This window comes from Lepidochelys kempii, chromosome 3 (genome assembly GCF_965140265.1).
Source record: "Lepidochelys kempii isolate rLepKem1 chromosome 3, rLepKem1.hap2, whole genome shotgun sequence".
In the NCBI taxonomy this organism is placed as follows: domain Eukaryota; kingdom Metazoa; phylum Chordata; order Testudines; family Cheloniidae; genus Lepidochelys; species Lepidochelys kempii.
Window position 1 is genome coordinate 130,393,350 of NC_133258.1, and position 20,216 is coordinate 130,413,565.

General features: G+C 39.7%; 1 protein-coding gene across 2 annotated transcripts in view; it reads right to left on the reverse strand.

The window, feature by feature from the left end:
* The window catches only part of GALNT2 (polypeptide N-acetylgalactosaminyltransferase 2), a 154,549-nt gene that overhangs the window by 90,940 nt on the left and 43,393 nt on the right, over window positions 1–20,216 (reverse strand). The window contains exon 1 of one of the 2 annotated variants that reach the window (XM_073338038.1): window positions 18,364–18,405. The exons of the other annotated variant lie outside the window; for it this stretch is intronic. Coding sequence (XP_073194139.1) covers window positions 18,364–18,396 — 33 coding nt within the window. The 5' untranslated portion in view covers window positions 18,397–18,405. Of the gene's footprint in view, window positions 1–18,363; window positions 18,406–20,216 lie in introns of those variants that run through there. 2 annotated transcript variants of the gene reach the window in all.

Here is a 20,216-nt window from a genome sequence, read left to right on the forward strand (position 1 = left end):
TCTTGAAGCTAAAGATGATCTTTCAAGACTTTTCAAGTGGGGTGGCCATGAATGAATACACAAACTGGTTTTGAGTGCTAAAAGAACCAAGCTCCCTATACAGTGCTCTGCCAAGCACAAGGTAATGTATAATGATTAATTTGCCTCCCCTGAAGATTTAGGATTTGTCTACACTACAGGTTGTCACTATAATTTATGTCACTCAGGGGTGTCAATAGGCCACCCCCCGAGTGACGTCAGTTACACTGACCTAAGCTTCAGTGTGTATAGCACTATGTCAGCTACCGCCTCAAGGGGAAGTGGTTTTATTATGTCGATAGGGCAGAAGCATCTTCACGAGACACATTATAGCGCTTCTACTGTAGACTAGCCCTTAGAGATTTCTACACTCATTTCAAAATCCAGTAACAAGAGCAAAATTAAATGATTTCAAACATGCAAAAGTTTTTTTCCCCATCCCACCTCTGGACACTCCCTTCTCTCTCATTTAGCCTTTGATTAGGGCCTCCAAAGGTTTTGATAAGGGATAGTGCCAGCAATATGTTGTCCAAAATTTTTCTAAAGATGTACAGCCAGATTACAATGGGATTACCTTGACTTGCTTAGGTGATCTTATTCAGAGAAATATGGGAATGATCTAGTGATAGAGACACTTTTCTGGAGCATTTTAAAATGCCATCTTTAATAAAAAAACTCACCTTGAAGAGGCTAAACCCGTTTAAAACAGTTTCAAAATTGGTAGGATTTACATCGGTCAGAGTGAAGAGAGATACCTATTACATCAAGGTCACTCAATAGATAAGCAGGACAAGGAGTTCCTCACTACTCCACATGCAGTTTTCCCATTAGATGACTAGAAGGAGAAACGTGCTGAATTTGTATTTAACTCATTTTTGTTATTTTATTTTCATTGAGTTAGTAAGCTAGGTTGGTGAGTTATTCAGATGTGGACAAGCAATCTGTTTTTAGGTTTGGCCAATCAATTCATCTTATTACCAATAATCCCTATAGTCAGCAATTGTTGTTTCATTGTATGACCTGTTTTTAATCATTGAAAGTAAAGTTAAATTCCTAAGGGTATAGAAATTCTGACATTACACTTGGGTATGGCAACTGATTTTTACAGTACAAGTTTAAATTTAGATTTGTTTGTAAAGGATAAAGTTTCTTGAGTTTATGGTGCAAACATTTCAGCTTTGAAACACTATGAAACATTATGAAACACTCTAGATCATTAAGCTAATATTTGCTTCTGTGATGTAATGGCTGGTATGTGATTAAATGTGTTTTCATAGAATGGGAAAGATATTCAAATTCCTGTCAAAAGGAAGAAAAATTCTAGACATGATAAAGAGGTAAAAGGCACACATAGGTTTACTGAAGGAATGCTACCTTCAGTATTCAGAAATATGCCACAAGCGGGTGGCTTAGGTCTTTGCATCTTCTTTAAAACATAAAAAGCAGTGAGGTACATATCTTGATGGAAAAAGTGCTATGTCTTGTTGAAAATATTGTTTTGCACCAAGATACCAGTTAGCACCAAATGTGAACCCTTATCCAATTCTCCTAGGATTTCTACCCAAGCCACCAATTGTTTCATGCAGCCACTGAACAGCACCGAATTGTAGTGCTCTCTACCAATACAAACTAAAGTGTATATGAATCTATAGCTTAAAGTGAGATGCACAGCCTCTCACCTTTCTTGCTGTGAACTCTGTTCATAGCAATATGGTTTTCAACTGAGGGTAACACACAAAAGTAACAGTAACTCACGTTTGGTGTTTTCTGGCCCTCCACTTCTGAGAAAAGTGTAAATCAATAATTTATACCTGGAATACCATTGAGTCACCCACATATCTGAGCGATTATAAACAGGTAGACAGGTATACATAAATATACTAGCCATGCATAGCTGAAGTTTATCCAGACTGCTTTAAAAGGCGCTCTAAACATTTTGATTTTTTTTTAAAAAGGTCATTTTGTAACATTAAGCAAATATCCCTATTCTGCATAAATGCTTGTTCACCTTTGGAAGGGAGACACTCCATAACAGATTATGAAAGCATGCAAGATGAAGATTTTGGAGGTATCATAGCTTGCTGCCCATAGAGGGCCTGGGAGAGCATTAATTGGATTTCATTTTTTATTCTGACACTGCAAGAAGCTAGATAGCTGTCCACTGAAGTATCTCCTGACAAACATTAAATAAAACTAAAGGGAAAACAGATTACAAATTATTGAGCCAACTAACTGACATCCCAATACTATAATAGATCTAATAGGCAACACAGTAAACTGGAACTGAAACTTTTAGCTCCAAACTCTAACTTTGATAGATCTTTAATCTCATTCTAAAACAAGGTGGGGAACCTTTCCCATGAATGCTGAGGCCTGGCAAAAAGAGGATGAGAGCCAAAGTCTGCTCAAGCAGTGGCCTATTCATCTGCATTCCCTTCACAGAGGAGAGGTCACCAACTGTGAACTGTTCAGAGAACTCTAAAACAAACCCTGCACAGAGAGCACACAATAGAAACAGACCTAAGAGGGGGAAAAAAACAAAATTAAGGACTGATCCAAGCATGACGGATAAACCAGGTGCAGTGTAAAAAGAGCCTTTGTACTATAATCAAACCCACCAACAAGGGAAAGTCTTGAAACTTAACTTGGACAATTACAACAGGAGAAACAGCTCAGAGTTTGATTTCAGTCATCCAGGTTGCCTAACAAAGTTGTTCATAAATCACGAGAAGTGAAAGCTTCTCAATGAAAAATTTAAACTTAAACCAGTCAGGCAGTATTTACCATCCATTTCTAAAAATCACTTTGCCAACGTATGCCAAACTTAGCTATTCAGCAGCCCAATGGAAACTAAACATGAACTCTAATCTTGTTGGGAAATGGAAGCCAACTGGTGTTTTTGAAGTCATGAACAGCATGTAAAAGACTGCAAGACAATGGAAAGTTAACTCCAGTTATTTAGCATTTCTACAAGAGTCAGTATTATAGTAGCATACTCCATTGCTTCAATCTCTGTAGAGAGCTCTCTGCCATTCCTAACAAGGGAGCAAATTTTTTAAATTTACATGTTAGAAGTCATTCCAAAATAGCAAATATGAAAAACAGCAGACCAGGAAAGATCCCCTTTCACATGAAAGTATATTTCCTTAGGGATCCCTTCTGTCTTGGGACAGGAAAAGACAGGAGGAAAGGATCAAGCATGTGGACCACCACATTTTGTGGTAAAATCAGGGTGGATTACTTAAATCAGCAATTTAAATCACCAAGGGGAAAACCTTAATTTAAATTGATTTTCATCAACTTCATTTGTATTTCAAAAAGAAAACGAGTACTTGTGGCACCTTAGAGACCAACAAATTTATTTGAGCATAAGCTTTCGTGAGTTCACGAAAGCTTATGCTCAAATAAATTTGTTGGTCTCTAAGGTGCCACAAGTACTCGTTTTCTTTTTGTGGATACAGACTAACACAGCTGCTACTCTGAAATTTGTACTTCAGTTATTTTCTAAAGAAAGGGGCATTCTGATTGGTCGATATAACCATGAGAACATGTTGATTTACAACTAGAGATTTCACACTAGATTTGCTTTTTGCACTGCCTAGGAGGATGCCCTATAACTATATACATTATTTAAGCAATTACATCGCTTAATATTTTCCTAGTCATGGTACATTTTAGTATGTCAGAAAATTGTAAATGATATATTGCTTATTTACTAGATAGTTAACTTTGTTAATGATTTGTGTCAAGCTGCATTAGGATGGTAACTGGAACTGAGTTAAACAACCTTAAGTGTCTTCAATATATAAACTTATCAAAACATGCTTCACATTTACAACTAAAATGATTTATTAAAGGAACAGAGGTATTAGCTGTAATCAGAGAATTAAATTGATTAATTCAGGTCAGCTAGTGAAAATTTTCATATGTGCCTAACAGAAAGTGACTAGAGCTTAAGCGCCTACTGAAAATGAAAAAGAGAGCCTCCTAAGTTACTTAGGCTGTACTTCAGACTTTTAAAACTAGTAGATCTCATCCCCTCCCACTTTGTTTGTATTCGTAGACTGGAAGAGAGAAGTTTTCCTGCTTTTTCAACTCCCAATGTCTCCACTTTGAAAAAACTAGTCCAAATGGGGGGAGGCGGGGGGGGGGAGAAATCCTTTCTGTGCCTGCACAAGATGCTACTTGCTGTCAAAAGCTGATTTAGCACTTCCACAAACTCTAGTTCCAGGTTCAAGCAAGCTATTTCCACCATCTCAGTGGCGTGACTCTTTAAAACATCATGTTGGAATGGTTCACCTCCAGCTCTGAAATTTATTGTGGTTGGCATGATTGATGGGTGATTAGATGCCCATGTCATTGCAGTATCTTCTTCAGCAGTTGGACATCTACCCCGCTACTTTGGGTTAAAAATATTGGCAAGAAAATGAGGTGGAATAAGCGTTTGGTATATCCATTTCCCTAATGCCTACAATTTAACTTTGTTGTTGGGTATTTCTTCCTTCAATGTCTCAAAGTTCTTTCCAAATTTCAACAGCAATTGAGCAGCAATCTTTCTACAGTTTGTCCAAGGCTATGGAAAGAGGTTTCAGTATATTCACCATACCTTTCTACATTTCTCTTTAGTCCAATGTTGACTACTTTAGCTGTGATAGTTCCATCTATTTTAATCACAATTTTCTTCACAAATTGTCATCGGAACAGGTCAGTTCTTAATAAATAGCTCAAAGCTGTCATCCACTGAATTCCATTGTACATCTTGGTGGAGAATTAGGCCTGGTCTACATACGGGGGTGGGGGAGTTGGGAAATCAATCTAAGTTACACAACTTGAGCTACGTGAATAATGTAGCTGAAGTCAACGTACTTAGATCTACTCACAGCGGTGTCTTCACTGTAGTGAGTCAACAGCGGACGCTCCACCGTCAACTCAGCCTGCGTGTCTCGCTCCGGTGGAGTACCGGAGTTGACAGGAGAGCGCTCGGCAGTTGATTTATCGCGTCTAGACTAGACGCAATGAATCGACCCCCGCTGGATCGATCACTGCCCGTCAATACTGTGGGTAATTTATACAAGCCCTTAGCTTGGATCATGCTGCTCTCAGTGAAGATGAAGCAAAGGGTTGTTACAGAACTATTTTGCAATTTCAACAATTTCCTTTATTCTTGCAGTTGTAGCCAAAAAATTAAATACAAGATGCGTCAGATGAGCACTGCACCCACATAAGTAGTTTCAGGTTCCCTTCATTATCTTCTTCTACATTTCTTCTCCTCTTTGCTACATTTGCAGCATTGTTTGTGACAAAGCAGTGCACTTGACACTTGAATTTTTGATCAGTTTGTTATAGCATTTACTGCTATGTCTCAATATTCTTCTGCATGGGTATTTCCTGATGTGTCAACTGTTTCTGTAAAATAGACACCACCATCTTCTGTTGTCACACAAATATATATTACTGGATCATTGTGTACATTGCTCCACCCATCAAAATTCAGACTAACGAATTTCCCATCAATTTTTTTTTGCACATTGTTCAATTTCCTTTTCATACACTCTAGTCAGCAATCTTCCAGAAATGTCTGCTCTGCCAGGTAGAGTGCAGCCTGGTCGTAATGACTGAAACATGTCAATTAAATGTTTGTTCTGAACAAGACAAAAGGGAGTCACATAAATGAACCAAACTATTTTTTCATCTATGGAGTCTGGCTGGAGTTTGCTGGTCCTGGTTACAAACTCACGCATGCTTTTACTGGACAATGAAAAAAAGTCTTTTTTGATATAAAGTAATTTACTATCTGACATAAGTTAAGTTGCAGCACTGATGGTGGTACCAGCAAATGACTCTAAAGTTGTTCACATTGCAGATGAACACTCATAACCCCTTATGTCTAAGCTGGACCCTGAAACTAAAATGTAAGAGTCATTCTCACTCATTAAAAATATAGAGTGCACTGCTTTAAAAAAAAAAAGAGATTGTAAATGAAAGATTCTGCCTACTGCAGCTGTTTGTGCTACTGTTCAAATGATATAATTTACTCTGAACCCAGTTTCATAGGGGAAATTAATAAATCATAGGATAATCTAAATCTATTTAAACCCTTATCTCTAGCAGTGGAAAAAACATTTTTAAAGGTTAAAATTCCTAAATGTCTAATAAAACTTTACTTTTAAACAGGAAATCTTCCTAGGAAATTCACCTTTGATGTTTGATTAAATTGAGCAATAAAAAAATTTCATAAATCCAGCAGTAATCTTAAAAATGTAATTGATAAATACGCCCACTTTGAAATTCATAAATAATCCACCAAACCAAAACAAAAACAAAAAACCACCACATTTCTGACAATCTAAGACATGGCAAAACAGTCCATAAGAATAGCGCAAAAATAAGTTTACTAACCAGGATAAAGCCCTTAATACTATGCATGGCCTATTGTGCCATATTTATAATGCCAGATCTCAAAAGTTAGATTTCTTCCCCCACCCCCCAATTCTGTCTTCATACAGGAAAAACAGCCTTTAACTCAAAGTTTTTGATTGAGGCACATATATTCAGTACAATTATTTTTTATTTAAAATTTGAGGGATTATAACAAATTTAGGCTTTAACAGATTTTGTAATAAATTCAAATTTCATTTACAAAAAAATGTAAAAATCCATTTATTTTTAAAAAATCATTTCCCTCCAAAAATAATTGATTTTTTATTCATCCTGGGTAAAACACTGCAGATAGATACTCCTTTTAGTAACTCAAAAATCATTGTCCTAACACAACCCTGGAATACCAGCACATTCCCTCTGGTTCAGGGAACCAAGAATATCCCACGACAAGAAACAAGAACATCTCCCTCTAAGACTGCAAGAAAACACACCACAGCAGTCAAACTGACTATTTTTGGTAATAGTATTTATTTTTCTTTAATTGGTTCATTTGATGAGGCTGTTGCATTTTTAACTTATCATTTAAGGTATGATAGATCTAAGCCCTGGTCTACACTGCGGGGGGGGAGGGGAGGGGAGGAAATCGATCTAAATTACGCAACTTCAGCTACGTGAATAATGTAGCTGAAGTCAACGTACTTAGACCTAACTCACCGTGGTGTCTTCACTATGGCGAGTCAACTGCTGCCGCTCCCCCGTCAACTCTGCCCATGCCTCTCACAGCGGTGGAGTACAGGAGTCGACGGGAGAGCACTCAGGGATTGATTTATCGCATCTAGACTAGATTGATCTGGTGGGTAGTGTAGACATGAACAGCTTACAATATTAGGGTAAGTCAGGGACCTGTCTAAATAGAAAAGCAGCAGAGAAGATGAGGAGCAGAATAAAACATACAAGCAGCGACTGGAGAGGTTATGCATGTATTCTGGTGGTTCCAGAGGTTTTTTTTTTAAAATCCACCTCCTTCATCCCTCCCTTGTTTCCCTCAGCACCACTGCCTTGCTCTATTCACTTCCCCATCTCTATGCCAAAATAAAAGTGCCTACCCTTTAGCAACTACCTTCCACCCAGTCTTCCTCATTTGGGGCTGAATGAATCTACAAAAAAAGGAACAAAACAAAAACAAAAAACTAATGCTACTCTGAAGCTATCCAAAGGTCTCATGTTTTGAAAGGTAGTTTCTGGAACAGATTGAAAGCTGGCTCTCATGGATACTCTATCTCCACAGTCTTGGAGCAGCTCCTGTCTCACACAAGGGGCTAACTCCCCAGCATCCGGAATAACGAATAACCAAATTTTTCCACCATCGACACTGGGGGGGGGGGGGGGGGTTGAAACCATTCTAGTTATAAATTAAGTATTCTTCTCTCCACTTCATGCACATTTCCTTTTGTAGTGCATATGGAGCATTAACCAGGCTAAACCTGGCACAGTGATCCTGAAAGCAAATGAAGTATGCTGCGATGCTCAAATAAAAGTGGCAGAAGACCGCACTCCGCAGGGTCGTTTTTGTATGTCCTGACTGACCGAAAGAATCTTTATGGCTTTTCTGCAAGTTTGCTCCCAGTTCCCTTTGCCCTTCTCTACTAACTTTTGGGATTGTCAACTTTACAGACACATTACCTGTTGTCAGCAAGTAGTATCAGCAACCGGTGCAGCTGAACTTTTGATGCACAGTTTAGTTGCAAGTGTGAATGAGCACAGACCACGTACAGTTAAAAACCATGTTCATCACAGTTTTTGCCTTGACAATACATGCAGCTCAAGTGCTCAGCACCATCCAACAAATAGATTATAGGACTTTGGTTGGAATTTCGCCTCTTTTAGGAGTTAACATTTTTAGGGTTAAAGTATGTGAACTTAATCAGTCAACAACAATCTTGTTAAGATTACTCCTGTACAAGTAATCTTGACTAATGTGGGGACTCTCTTATATCCTACTGGAGGTACTGAGCAATCAGCATGGGGTCATTTCTAATGGAGACAACGTAGAAGAGTTGTCCTAAGCACCACCAAACTATCTTAAAATGTATACTTTTGTCGGAGAAAAACACAGTTCTCGCTCTCAGGCTGGGTGCAGCAAGTCAGATACACTTTATTATCTCAAGCAATTGCACAGAGAGAGAGAGCGCACTAGGACACAGGGTTTCCCCCAACTAGGCAGGTCTCTCTAAAGATAAACAATTAGAGCAAGCATGTGTACCTTTATTACAGACAATAATAAGCAACAGCTGCATAGTGTTTATACACATTCTTTCAGGATATCATATTGTTCTCACAAATTTTTTAGTCTACATTCTATTCTTATCTAATACAAGGTCACAACTACCTCTTTCACAGTTCTTTTCCCACTCACTTCTACAAATCTAGCGTTATTAAAGCTAGAGTTAGCCTGACTCCTGCTCATTTCAGAGGCCTGCACCAAATTCCCTTTATCTACTTCCACACTTTCATCTAACCATTTGGTTAACATTAAGAGAACATAAAACAGGAGTGAGTGATTTTTGCCGTGTTGTTTTAGCCAGCTGGTCCCAGGATAGGAGAGGAGACAAGGAGATAACATTTTACTGTTGGTGAAAGAGACAAGCCTTAAAGCTGCACAGAGTTCAAGTCTTCTTCTACAGGAGAGATGTCAGTTTCCATTTGTTGGAAATTATTCCTCGGTTTGATCTAGCAGTCTGTAGCAAATCAGGAGTTTAGCCACCAATAGCATGTAAATAAATAATTCATCAATGTATAAACACAAGGAGCAAAATTCAGATTGTAACTTTACTCAATTTTTGCTGTGGTACCTATGAGGCAACACACAAAATGACAGGTTTCAGAGTAACAGCCGTGTTAGTCTGTATTCGCAAAAAGAAAAGGAGGACTTGTGGCACCTTAGAGACTAACCAATTTATTTGAGCATGAGCTTTCGTGAGCTACAGCTCACTTCATCAGATGCATGACGTGGCATGAAGTGAGCTGTAGCTCACGAAAGCTCATGCTCAAATAAATTGGTTAGTCTCTAAGGTGCCACAAGTACTCCTTTTCTTTTAACACACAAAATGTGACTGATTTGTTAGATATGGGACTTTTTTTTTCTGGGTAACTAAAACAGTTTTGTCGTCATGGTGAAGACCAGAGTAGATATTTGTGCCTGGGATAGCAAATTTTATAACAATTCTAGAAGGCTTCTTTAGCAGATTAAGAATTCAGAAATGGCTCACTGGTAAACGCCACTTCCTAAGCCTTATGAATATAGCAAGCAGACCTTGTACTTCTGGGAGTGTCCTATTAGAGTTTTATGCATTTACATCTAAATCTTCTCATATGTGGCTCTTTCAAGTCTCAAAAAAAAAACCAATTTTTTTCTACTCTTAATTAATATTCTGCTTATCCCAGTTTTCCTTGATGTATATGAATTTTTCACACCTTCTTGCACTCTACCAGGCCTATGGATTAATAAGCAATTTTTTACTCTGAGATACAGTCATTCCTTATAGAATGGTTAAAAAGAAGTGAACAATTTAAATATAGTCAGACAAAAACTCCTATACATAGGCAATCACTTCACACCCTCTCCCTATTCCCCCGAAAAAAGCAGTACATGATTTCCTATACCTGCAAAGCAACACCTGAGGACTAAATTTCAAAACAAAAAAAAGTTAAAATTCATATTTGAGGAAGTTCCCCCCAGCACAATGGAAAAATAAACAGTGAGCAGAACTGAAAAGAAAATACCTTATAGGCAATCAGATCTGATATTAAGGAGATTCTTTTCAAAATTGAAATAATCATTGAGATGCACAGAACCCTGTTAGCAGCAGCACCAGCAGAACCAAAAGATATGAAAATGCATTTCACGGCAGAAGCAAGCTGTCCTGAAACATTCTAGAGGCAAGAAAGAAATCAGCTACCCAGGTCATAAGAATCATCATCATTCCTGCCATCATGTTGATACAAAGAAGGAAGATTAGGTAGAATAGAGAAGAATACAAGAAATCATTGGGGCTCCCTTCTAATTATAATTGCAACAGAACCAGAGCTTCCTCAGATACCCACAAAGGTTGTGTGAAAGAAGAGTGATCTGACTTACAAAGAGAACTTGGATAATACATCTGCAAACTTCTGGTAGCTGCCAAAACCCATAAGGAAGAAATCACCATGGAAAAAAGAAAGTTAAGGCTCTGCTCCAATGCAAATAAGGAAAGGAAGCAAATAAATGAATATTTATCAATATTCATATAGTTAAACAGGATATAGTACTAAATTATATTTTAAAAAATTCCAGTTAACAGAAAGCAGATGGTTCCTTTATAGAATCACTACTCTTTTAGAGGTGCAATGGGATAATAAGGATATTTAATTTTTCTTTTAAAATTCATAGATCTTTTCATTTGCCTAAGCATATGGGCGAGGGAAACTGACCTCATGGATAACGACTGGTAATCCAGGACATCAAGGCTCTGGAAATGCTAAGCTAGAGACAGACTTTAGCAATCTTTCAAACGTTAGTTTATTCCCTCAAAGCAGTACAATACAGCAATTCCTAGACCAGCCATAGACAAGGCAAGCACTACGGTTCTGGAAAAGTATGAAGTAGGGGAGGGGAAAGATATACACATCTCATGATAGCTGGTTTGCAAAAGTAACCTTTTTCCACCTTTCCCCTCCACACGCAAACTTTTTGGTAACCTCTGTTTGCATTTGCATTTTAGTTAAAAAGATTGGGCCCATGCTTTTCTGTTACAGTACTGTCATCTTTACTATACTCAATGGTCCTTGCCAGAGCATTGGTTTGTCTGGTCAAGGACGGACCCCACCTGAATGGCTTATCCTCCAAGCAAAAGCCTAATATTCTTCTGAAGGACTTCATCTGAACTATGACATCCCCCAAATTGCATTTTCCTTCAGAGGGTGATACCAGCATGTTTTTGGATTTGATGTCAACAAGTCCTAAGTTGCAAACTCCAGCAGGTCCAAGCCTATTAAAGCCATGCTGCAGGATGAAACTCCAACAGCATCAAGCTGCAGAGAAAAAAAGTTGCTATATCTAAAATGTGAGCCATTTGGAACAAGCACAATTCATCACACTCTACCACAGCACCGCAGGCATTCATGCTCATGAGTGCTGGACTGCTAGCTTTAGGTGGTGGGAGTGGCAGATGAAGGAAAGAAGAGTATAGCACAGATGTATTTGTTTAGAAAAAGACATTAGATGGTATGAAAACCAATGGCAGAGAAAGATCTAGTGTTTGATCTATACCAGCCTTGACAATGTCCTCTTAGGTATGTCATGGGGCTTGAGTTAAGGGGCTGTTTAACTGCAGAGTAGATGTTTGGGTTTGGGCAGCAGCCTGAGTTCTGGGCCTCTCCCACCTCACAGAATCTTGGAGCCCAGGCTCCAGCCCAAGTGTCTACATCACAATTAAAGAGCCCCTTACCTTGAGCCCATGCCACGTGGTGTGGGCCAGCCGCAGGTTTTTAATTGCAACGTAGACATACCCTTAATGACTCTCAGGGCTGGTCTACCCTTAAAAGGCTGCAGCGGTGCCCATAGCACTTCAGTGAAGATGCTATCTACACAGTTGGGAGGGCTTCTCCTGTTGGCGTAGGCCAGGGGTCTCAAAGTCCCGGTCCACCAGCCATCTACGGCCTGAGAACCTCCCCACTGCGGCCCGCGGAGGAGAGACGCATGCAGCCTTGCTGCCAGCGATGTCTGCTGTAGGCACCGCCCACCGCAGCTCCCATTGGCTGGGGGAGAGGGACAGAGATACCATCACTAGTTGCTGGGCAGAGTCAGCCATGGAGGCAGCGTTACTTTTTTCCACTATAATGTCAAAATACCGAACAACTATCTGATGCACATCTTGCTGCAGCCCCTGAAGCAAATCAACAAACTGACAGAACTGAAGCATTGCCAGGTGTCTGGCAAACACTAAAAACTCTCTGGCAGGCAAAGAATTGTGTAACGTTACATGACAGTTTTATTATTTCTAAGAAATTTGAAATTAAAAAAATACAATATAAACGTTTTCTTTTCTGAACACCATCTTCAGTGACATTATTGGCCTGCTGGGAGGATTTGAGGACTGCCACTGACCCTAGGGTAAACTGAGTTGGAGACCCCTGGTGTAGGCAATCCATCTCCCCAAGAGGCAGTAGCTGTGTCAATGGGAAAAGCCCTCCTATTGACTCAGCGCTGTGTACACCAGGAGTTATACCAACCTAGATGCATCACTCAGGGGTGTGGATTTTCCACACCACTGAGCGAGGCAGTTACACTGACTTAAGTTGCTAGGGTAGATCAAGCCTAAGTGCTCAGAAACTGGGTAATTGGTTTCCATCAGGCTTTGCTATGAAACTTTACTAATCATTAATTCCAAAATATATTAAGAACGTAAGAGCAGCCATATTGGTCAAACCATCTAGTCCCCTGTCTTCTGATAGTTGCCAATGCCAGATTCTTCAGAGGGAATGAACAGAACAAGGAAATTTTTGAGTGATCGATTGTCACCCACTCCCAGCTTCTGGCAGTTAGAGGGATTGTATCCCTGACCATCTTGGCTAATTACCATTGATAGATAAGTTCATGGAGGATAAGTCTAATTTTTTTGAACCCCGTTATACTTTTGGCCCTCACAACATCCCCTGGCAAGGAGTTCCAAGGGTTGACTCTGCATTGTGTGAAGAAATACTTCCTTATGTTTAAACTTGCTGCCTATTAATTTAATTAGGTGACCCTGGTTCTTGTGTTACGCCAAGGGACAAATAACATTCTTATTCACTTTCTCCACACACCATTTGTGATTGTATAGACCTCTCTCATATAACGCCTTAGTTGTCTCTTTTTCAAGCTGAGAAATCCCATTTTTTAAACTTTCCTCATATAGAAACTAATTTTGCTGTCTGTCTTTGTACCTTTCCCAATTCTAATATATTCTTTCTGAGATGAAGCAATCAGAACTGCATACAGTATTCAAGGTGTGGGCTGAAAGAGGACTACTTTTATCTGACTAAAAGAACAAAAAAAAAAGTTTCCTTTCTAAGTTCCTTGTCAGAATATAGCTGTCCAGAAGAGCAGGCAGGTCTTCGAGAAATGAATGTTCTTAACGATCACTGAAGTCCTACATTACACTAGTATCAAAGTGTTACACGATTATGCTTTCCTTTCTTTCTCATCCTTGGAATTTCAAAAGGAAGCCACGAAGCATGCTGTCTGAATACAAAGTCCCTTGCCAACACAAAACAATTAGATGAACAGACTACAGGAGCATTGGAGAACAGCCTATTTTGTGATACAACCACAACAGAGAGCAGTCAAGCATATTCCTTACAGCAGTGGTCTCCAAACTTTTTGGATCATGCACCCCCAGGACCAGCTCTAAGGAATGAAAAAAGAAAAAAAAAGAAGAAGAGCTGCGGCCGGTGCGCCGCTGAAGACAGAGCAGGGAGAGCTGAGCTGCGGCCGGCGTGCCAGCAGCGCTCCTTCAGCGGCGCTCCTCCCACCGTGCACCCCTAGGGATAGTCTTGCGCACCCCACTTTGGAGACCGCTGCCTTACAGGAACAGCGGCAAGTGAAAGTGACAGAATGGGAGATCAAACAGTTGACCTGGCAGCCACTGCTTTTCTCATACTAAGAGAAGTTACCTGCAGTGATATTGCAGCTGTGTAGGTCCCAAGATATTAGACAAGATGAGGTAATATATTTTATTGGACCAACTTCTGTTGTTGACAGAGACAAGCTTTCGAACTACACAGAGCTCTTCATGTCTGGGAAAGGTACTGAGTGTGTGTCACAGCTAAATACAAGATTGAACGGACAGCTCACATTCTAAGGAATTATTCAAGGTAAAGTGGCCAGTTAGCCTATAGTCATAGGACAAAAAGGAAGGATAGTGAGTTACAGACTATCGTAATAAGCTATAAATCCAGTGTCTTTATTAAGATCATGATTTTTAATGTCTAGAAAAGTTATGAATTTAAGTTCTCGGGCTCATGTTTTGGGAGTGTTGTGCAGGTTTCCTTTGATGGTGAGGACTGAGAGGTCAGATATAGAATAAGGCACTTTGTGAAACCTATTTTACCCACAGAGGGTAAGGTGTTTTTGTCTTATCATTTTTCTGTGTGAGTTCATTTGAGAGCATAGTGATTGTCTGGTTTTATCTACATAGTTGTTATTCGGGCATTTTGTGATAGGCATGTGCAGGACCCATAGAACTTGAAAGGTGTGTTGTAAAGGGCATTGATCATTGTAGCAGTGGAGATATGTCTGCATGTTTGGCATCTGGTGTTTTGAGAGGGTATGACACTGCTTTGAGAGTGTGTCCTGGGTTGCTGGGAGCTTGCTTCTGATAAGCGTGGAAAGGTTGGGGGGGTGTTTGAAGACAAAAGTGTGCGCGGGAGGGTGTTTCAGGCAAGATTTCTTTCTGTCTAGGGTCCCCATCAAGTATGGGTTGTAGATATTTGAGGATATCCCATATGGGTTCCAGCATGGGGTGGTAGGTGACAAGTAGGGGTGTGTAATCAGAGAGGATTCAATTTCTGTACTGAAGCACGTTCTCTCAGGGCATTTGGGTGGCCCATTCCATGATGCGATTTATTTCTCTGGAGGAGCGCTCTTGTTTGATGAAGGCAGGTCTGAGTGTGTTAAGCAGCATATTGTGGGCAATTATGGGTTAGCAGGCAATGGGTGTATTACAAATAGACAAAATGAGCCATAAAACCAGAGCCCCTGTTGAGTCCATGCTTTTTTAATGTCTAGCAGAGTTATGAATTTACGTTCCCAGGCTTGCCTTTTGAAGGTGTTATACAGGTTCTCTTGAGGAGGAGATCAAATATGGAGAGCTCACTTTGTGAAAAGTGTATGTCCACAGTAGATATGGTGATTTTGTCTTTTATCATTTTTCTATGAGTTCATTTGAGAGACCAGTGATTGCTCTGTTTCACCCACATAGCTGTTGCTGGGGCATTCGATGCACTGAGGTATACCACAGGTCGTAATAAGCACATGGACCCACGAATCTTGAAGTGGAGATAGGTCTACAGATTTTGCGTCTGTTCTAAGAGAGTCTGGTACCATTTTAGTTTGTGTCCCCTGTTCTGTGGGGAGCTTTCTTCTCCTGATGAGCCTGGTTGGGGGTTGTCTGAAGGCTAGAAGAGGGGGTGTGGGAAAGATTTATTTCAGGATGTGGTCCCCAAGAAATATGGGTTGTAATTGTTTGATGATCCCCTGAATAGATTCCAGTGTAGGGTGGTCAGTGACAACTTGGGACATGAGGTCAGTGGGTTGTTTTTTTCCTGTATTGAAGCAGGTTCTCCTGGGATATTTGGGTGGCCAATTCCATGACGCCATCTACTTCTCTGGAAGAGTAGCACTGTTTAGTGAAGGCATTTTAAGTGCATTTAGACATGTGTATCGGACTCTTAGGCTCTACTCACTCTCTACTTGCTCTAAAAACACCCCACTGCCTGAAACCCTTAGTTGTCCTGTTGGGGGGCCTTAAAATGAAGTGGGTGTGTTTGGGCCAGTATCTTCCATGGGACATGAATTGAGAGTATAAAATAGTATAAAACCACCTCTCTAATGCTCCACCTAAGCTGAAGGCAACAACAATGCTTGGAAGATAAAGACTTTAAACTGAGGAGATTCCTTCTTAGCCTGGCACTAAATTCACCCTGTTTATTAAGAATTGTGAGCTGCCTGTAATATCTATTAGGGTGAGAAAACCTGCTTGATTCAAATCTTGCCTAGTCTGATAAGCTTTAGAATTTAGACTGCAATTTTACTTTTATTTCTTTTGTAAGCATCTTTGTCCTATAAGCTTAACACTTATAATCACTTTAAAAAAAATCTATAACTCTGTAGCTAATAAACTTATTTTAATATTTTATCTTAAACAGTGAGTTTGTCTGAAATGCTTGGGGAAATCTGCTCATATTACAAAGGCTGGTTCATGTTCACTATCCTTTGATAAAGTGGCAAACTAATGAGCTCACATTGCTCAAGAGAAAGTCTTAAGCAGCATAAAGTGGTAGATTACTGGGATGTAAAGCTGGGGAGATTTGCTGGTGTCTCACTCTGTATAGTTCATGAGTGGTTTAGAGAACATTCATGTAACTTAGCGGGGTGTGTCTCTGCATGCTCGCAGCTAAGTGATTGTGCCTGGAGGGGTTTGCTGCTTGTCACTACCCAAGGCACTGTGAGAGAGTCCAGGCTGGAGAGTTAAAGAGGCACAGCGGTCCCAGAGTTCAAGGCTGTGCCACAGGAAATCCTATTTTCCCTGCTGGTCAATGGCTCACAATGATTGTTTAACACCCATTTGGGTGTGGGTGGCCACCTTTGTTGTCACTGGAGAGCTAATTGTGGGTGTCTCCTAAATTCACAACATATTTCAACCACCATATAGAAAAAGCTCATAACTTCATACCACTAATGATATACATATTTTGACAGAACAATGAGTTTCAGCAGATCATGACGTTTCATATGGTACTATATAAGGCATGCTTTGCATGAAACATCACAACCATATACAAATGATGAATGTGGGGGTTACAGAGTGCTATTTTGAGGTACAGCATGTCACAACCACATGAAAATTTGAGTAAAAAATTCAAAGCAATACTGCTGCACCTTTGGGAAAAAATGTAGAGAGCAAAATCAGTAAGTGACCTCTGGTAGTGAGCAATACTTAAAACATCTCATTGCTGGAAGCAAAAACCACCAAGTACTCTGCACATTATGCCTACCTGATACAAGTTAGATCTAAGTTTAAACAAAAAGTGCATTTAGAATTCATTTTGCGGGCAGCTTGTAATATGTAAAGTCATTTATTGCAGAAAAGTAGGCCCTTAACATTATAACATGCAGCTACAAGGAAGGAGAGGTTTAAAATTTATCAATATAAAGGTGTTGGTTATATTGAATACTTAACAGATTTGTCTGGAGACTGGTATTTTCTAGAGCAGTATGGTAAAAGTCAGTGTATTACACAGAAAATTTCAATTCTCCCAGGATTTTATGTGATGAAGTTACCAGTGCCTTTGTGTGCTTTAAGTTTAAAATACACCCAAAACATTGGACAAAATCATTAAGATTAAGAAGGGTGAGAAAAAAAGAGTCATCCATAGTGTGGGTTTCTAAGGCACAATCAGCCTTTCACATTGACTATTGAATTTACTAACACTAAATATTTTACTGGCCAGTCCAAAAAAATGCTCTGTAGGTGACTGGAATTTAAATCTATCCTTGCTCCAAAAGGTTTAGCTATCAAACAATTTAGAGTTCAATAGCTTCAAAAGAAACCAAAAGCCACAGAACACTTAAACAACCCCTTTTTTCAACATCCATCTAGGATGGTAAGTTTCTCATTCATGATCACCCTGCCTCTACACAGCAAATATTAGTACCTTACTTTTAGAGAATCTAACTCCTTGGTGTAGGCCTCAGTTGAGCAGAACAAACTTCTCCCTGGGTCTGGCTTTTATATTCCCAGAGAGAGAGAAAGCGAGCCAGATTCTATTCTAAGTGAAGTGATAGTTCTAGCACCATCTTGGACATTTCCTTCTGCACATGAATTCCCATAAGCACCTACTCCAGAGTTGAGAGATTGGACCCTCCTATCTGAGAATGACACCATCAAAAGACTCCGTTCCATTGGCAAGGAGGAACTGTAACTGAGTAGACTGGTATAGAAGAGAAGACAATATTCCAGAAGCAAAAAGAGTGCAAACTGTTACAGTGATGCTTTTCTAAATCTGCAGACAACTCCCAGAACTTCTATTGCTGCTCCTGATACTCCAAGTTTTCCCAAACTACAAAAAAAGTGAAAATTGACTGACTAGTCTTTTCAATTTTCTGTTATACCATTGGGAACCCTGAGGGCAACAAGTGAAGCAGTCAATAATCAGGTCACTTACCTTGGAACAGCTTGGAAAAGTGGAAAGCACCATAGCTATTCACTAGAAAGGGAAAAAAAAAACAGACCCTTGTCCCATCATCTTTGCAACAATCAGGAAGCTCTGGGATAGGAGGAAGAGGAACATGCATGCACCTTCTCCCGTCTAGCAGCCACAGGGAGTTGGGGTTATTCAAGTTTATCAGATCCCTATTACTGGAGGCTCCAAGGGATGGAACACATCTGGACAGGATACAGGGACAGCTCCCAAACTGAAATCCTAGCTCTTCCCTTTCCAAGCAGGAGAGGGTAGAGATAGAGCTTGATGTCTTACTAGAGTATTGTCCCTGGACAATAGGGCCTCTCATCTTAGTCTAGTCTTTAAAGTTACTGTGTGTTAAAAAATTTCAAGCTGTATGTATGATGCATCTGGGATAGATATGAGGTGGAGGGCTGCGTACAGTGGAAGAGATTGATAGGGTAAGCTACAGAAGTATGGTATGCACATCTTTATAAACACAGAATAGGGATCAGAGAGTTTGAACATATGAAGGCAGAAGTAGCCCACACAATGTAGGGGGAAAAACAGGAAAGGATATTGGGAAGGGAGGAAAAATGACTCAGAAGTCAGAAAGAGACATACCATTACCTATTCTAGGACATAAAAAAAAGTGAAACTAGATAGAGAGAAAGGTGAGAACGGGTCAAAATTGCAATCTTTAAACAAAATAAAAAATTGATTGTAACCTTGTCAGTTCAACACAAATAGGTAGACTGCCCAAACTATTTCATCCCTTTAAACTGCAGAGGTCATGGAAGCACAGGTGTTTTTTCACTGACTAGCAGGCCTAACCCTTCATGTAATAGCTGGCAGGTACAACTGTCAAGCCTTGCTGGTGAAAATATAGGTTTACGAAGACAGGAAAAATATAGGAAGAGTTCCTGCTGTACTTGACTTCTTCAAAAGTAGAAAGAGACCCAAGTTGAAGTGTCATAGCAATTCTAAGCAGAAGGCAGTGAAAAAAAAATCTGGTGACATGACTGGCTCTGCTCCTTATCTGTTATGAAGAACAACCCAGCAGCTAAAAACTGCAGTCCTGAAGTTGCACAAACAGGGCATAAATTATGGTACAATAATAATTCACATGTAGTATATTGTTAGGACATAAGGCTGAAGAAAAATGTTGCATATTATTAAGGAATATTTTAAAAATTGTGCTTACAGCAAGAACAGAACATAAGAATGGCCATACTGGGTCAGACCAAAGGTCCATCTAGCCCAGTATCCGGTCTTCCGACAGTGGCCAATGCCAGGTGACCCAGAGAGAATGAACAGAACAGGTAATCAAGTGATTTGTTGACCCCCTCAAAGAACATCTATTAGAGTTCTTTGAAGGGTAAACAAACAGTGGACGTAGTATACTTACATTTCCAGAAAGCCTTTGACAAGGTCCCTCACCAAAGACTCTTATGTAAATTAAATTGTCATGGATTGAGAACTGGTTAAAAGACAGGGAACAAAGGGTAGGAATAAATGGTAAATTTTCAGAATGGAGAGGGGTAAGACCAAAGCAAACTGTGAAGAACTTTAAAAAGGTCTCAGAAAACTTAGTGATTGGGCAACAAAATGGCAAATGAAATTTAATGTGGATAAATGTAAAGTAATGCACATTGGAAAAAATAACCCCAGCTATACATACAATATGATGGGGGCTAATTTAGTTACAACTAATCAGAAGAAAGATCTTGGAGTCGCTGTGGATAGTTCTCTGAAGACGTCCATACAATGTGCAGCGGCAGTCAAAAAAACAAACGGGATGTTAGGAATAATTTAAAAAGGGATAGAGAATCTCTTATTGCCCTTATATAAATCCA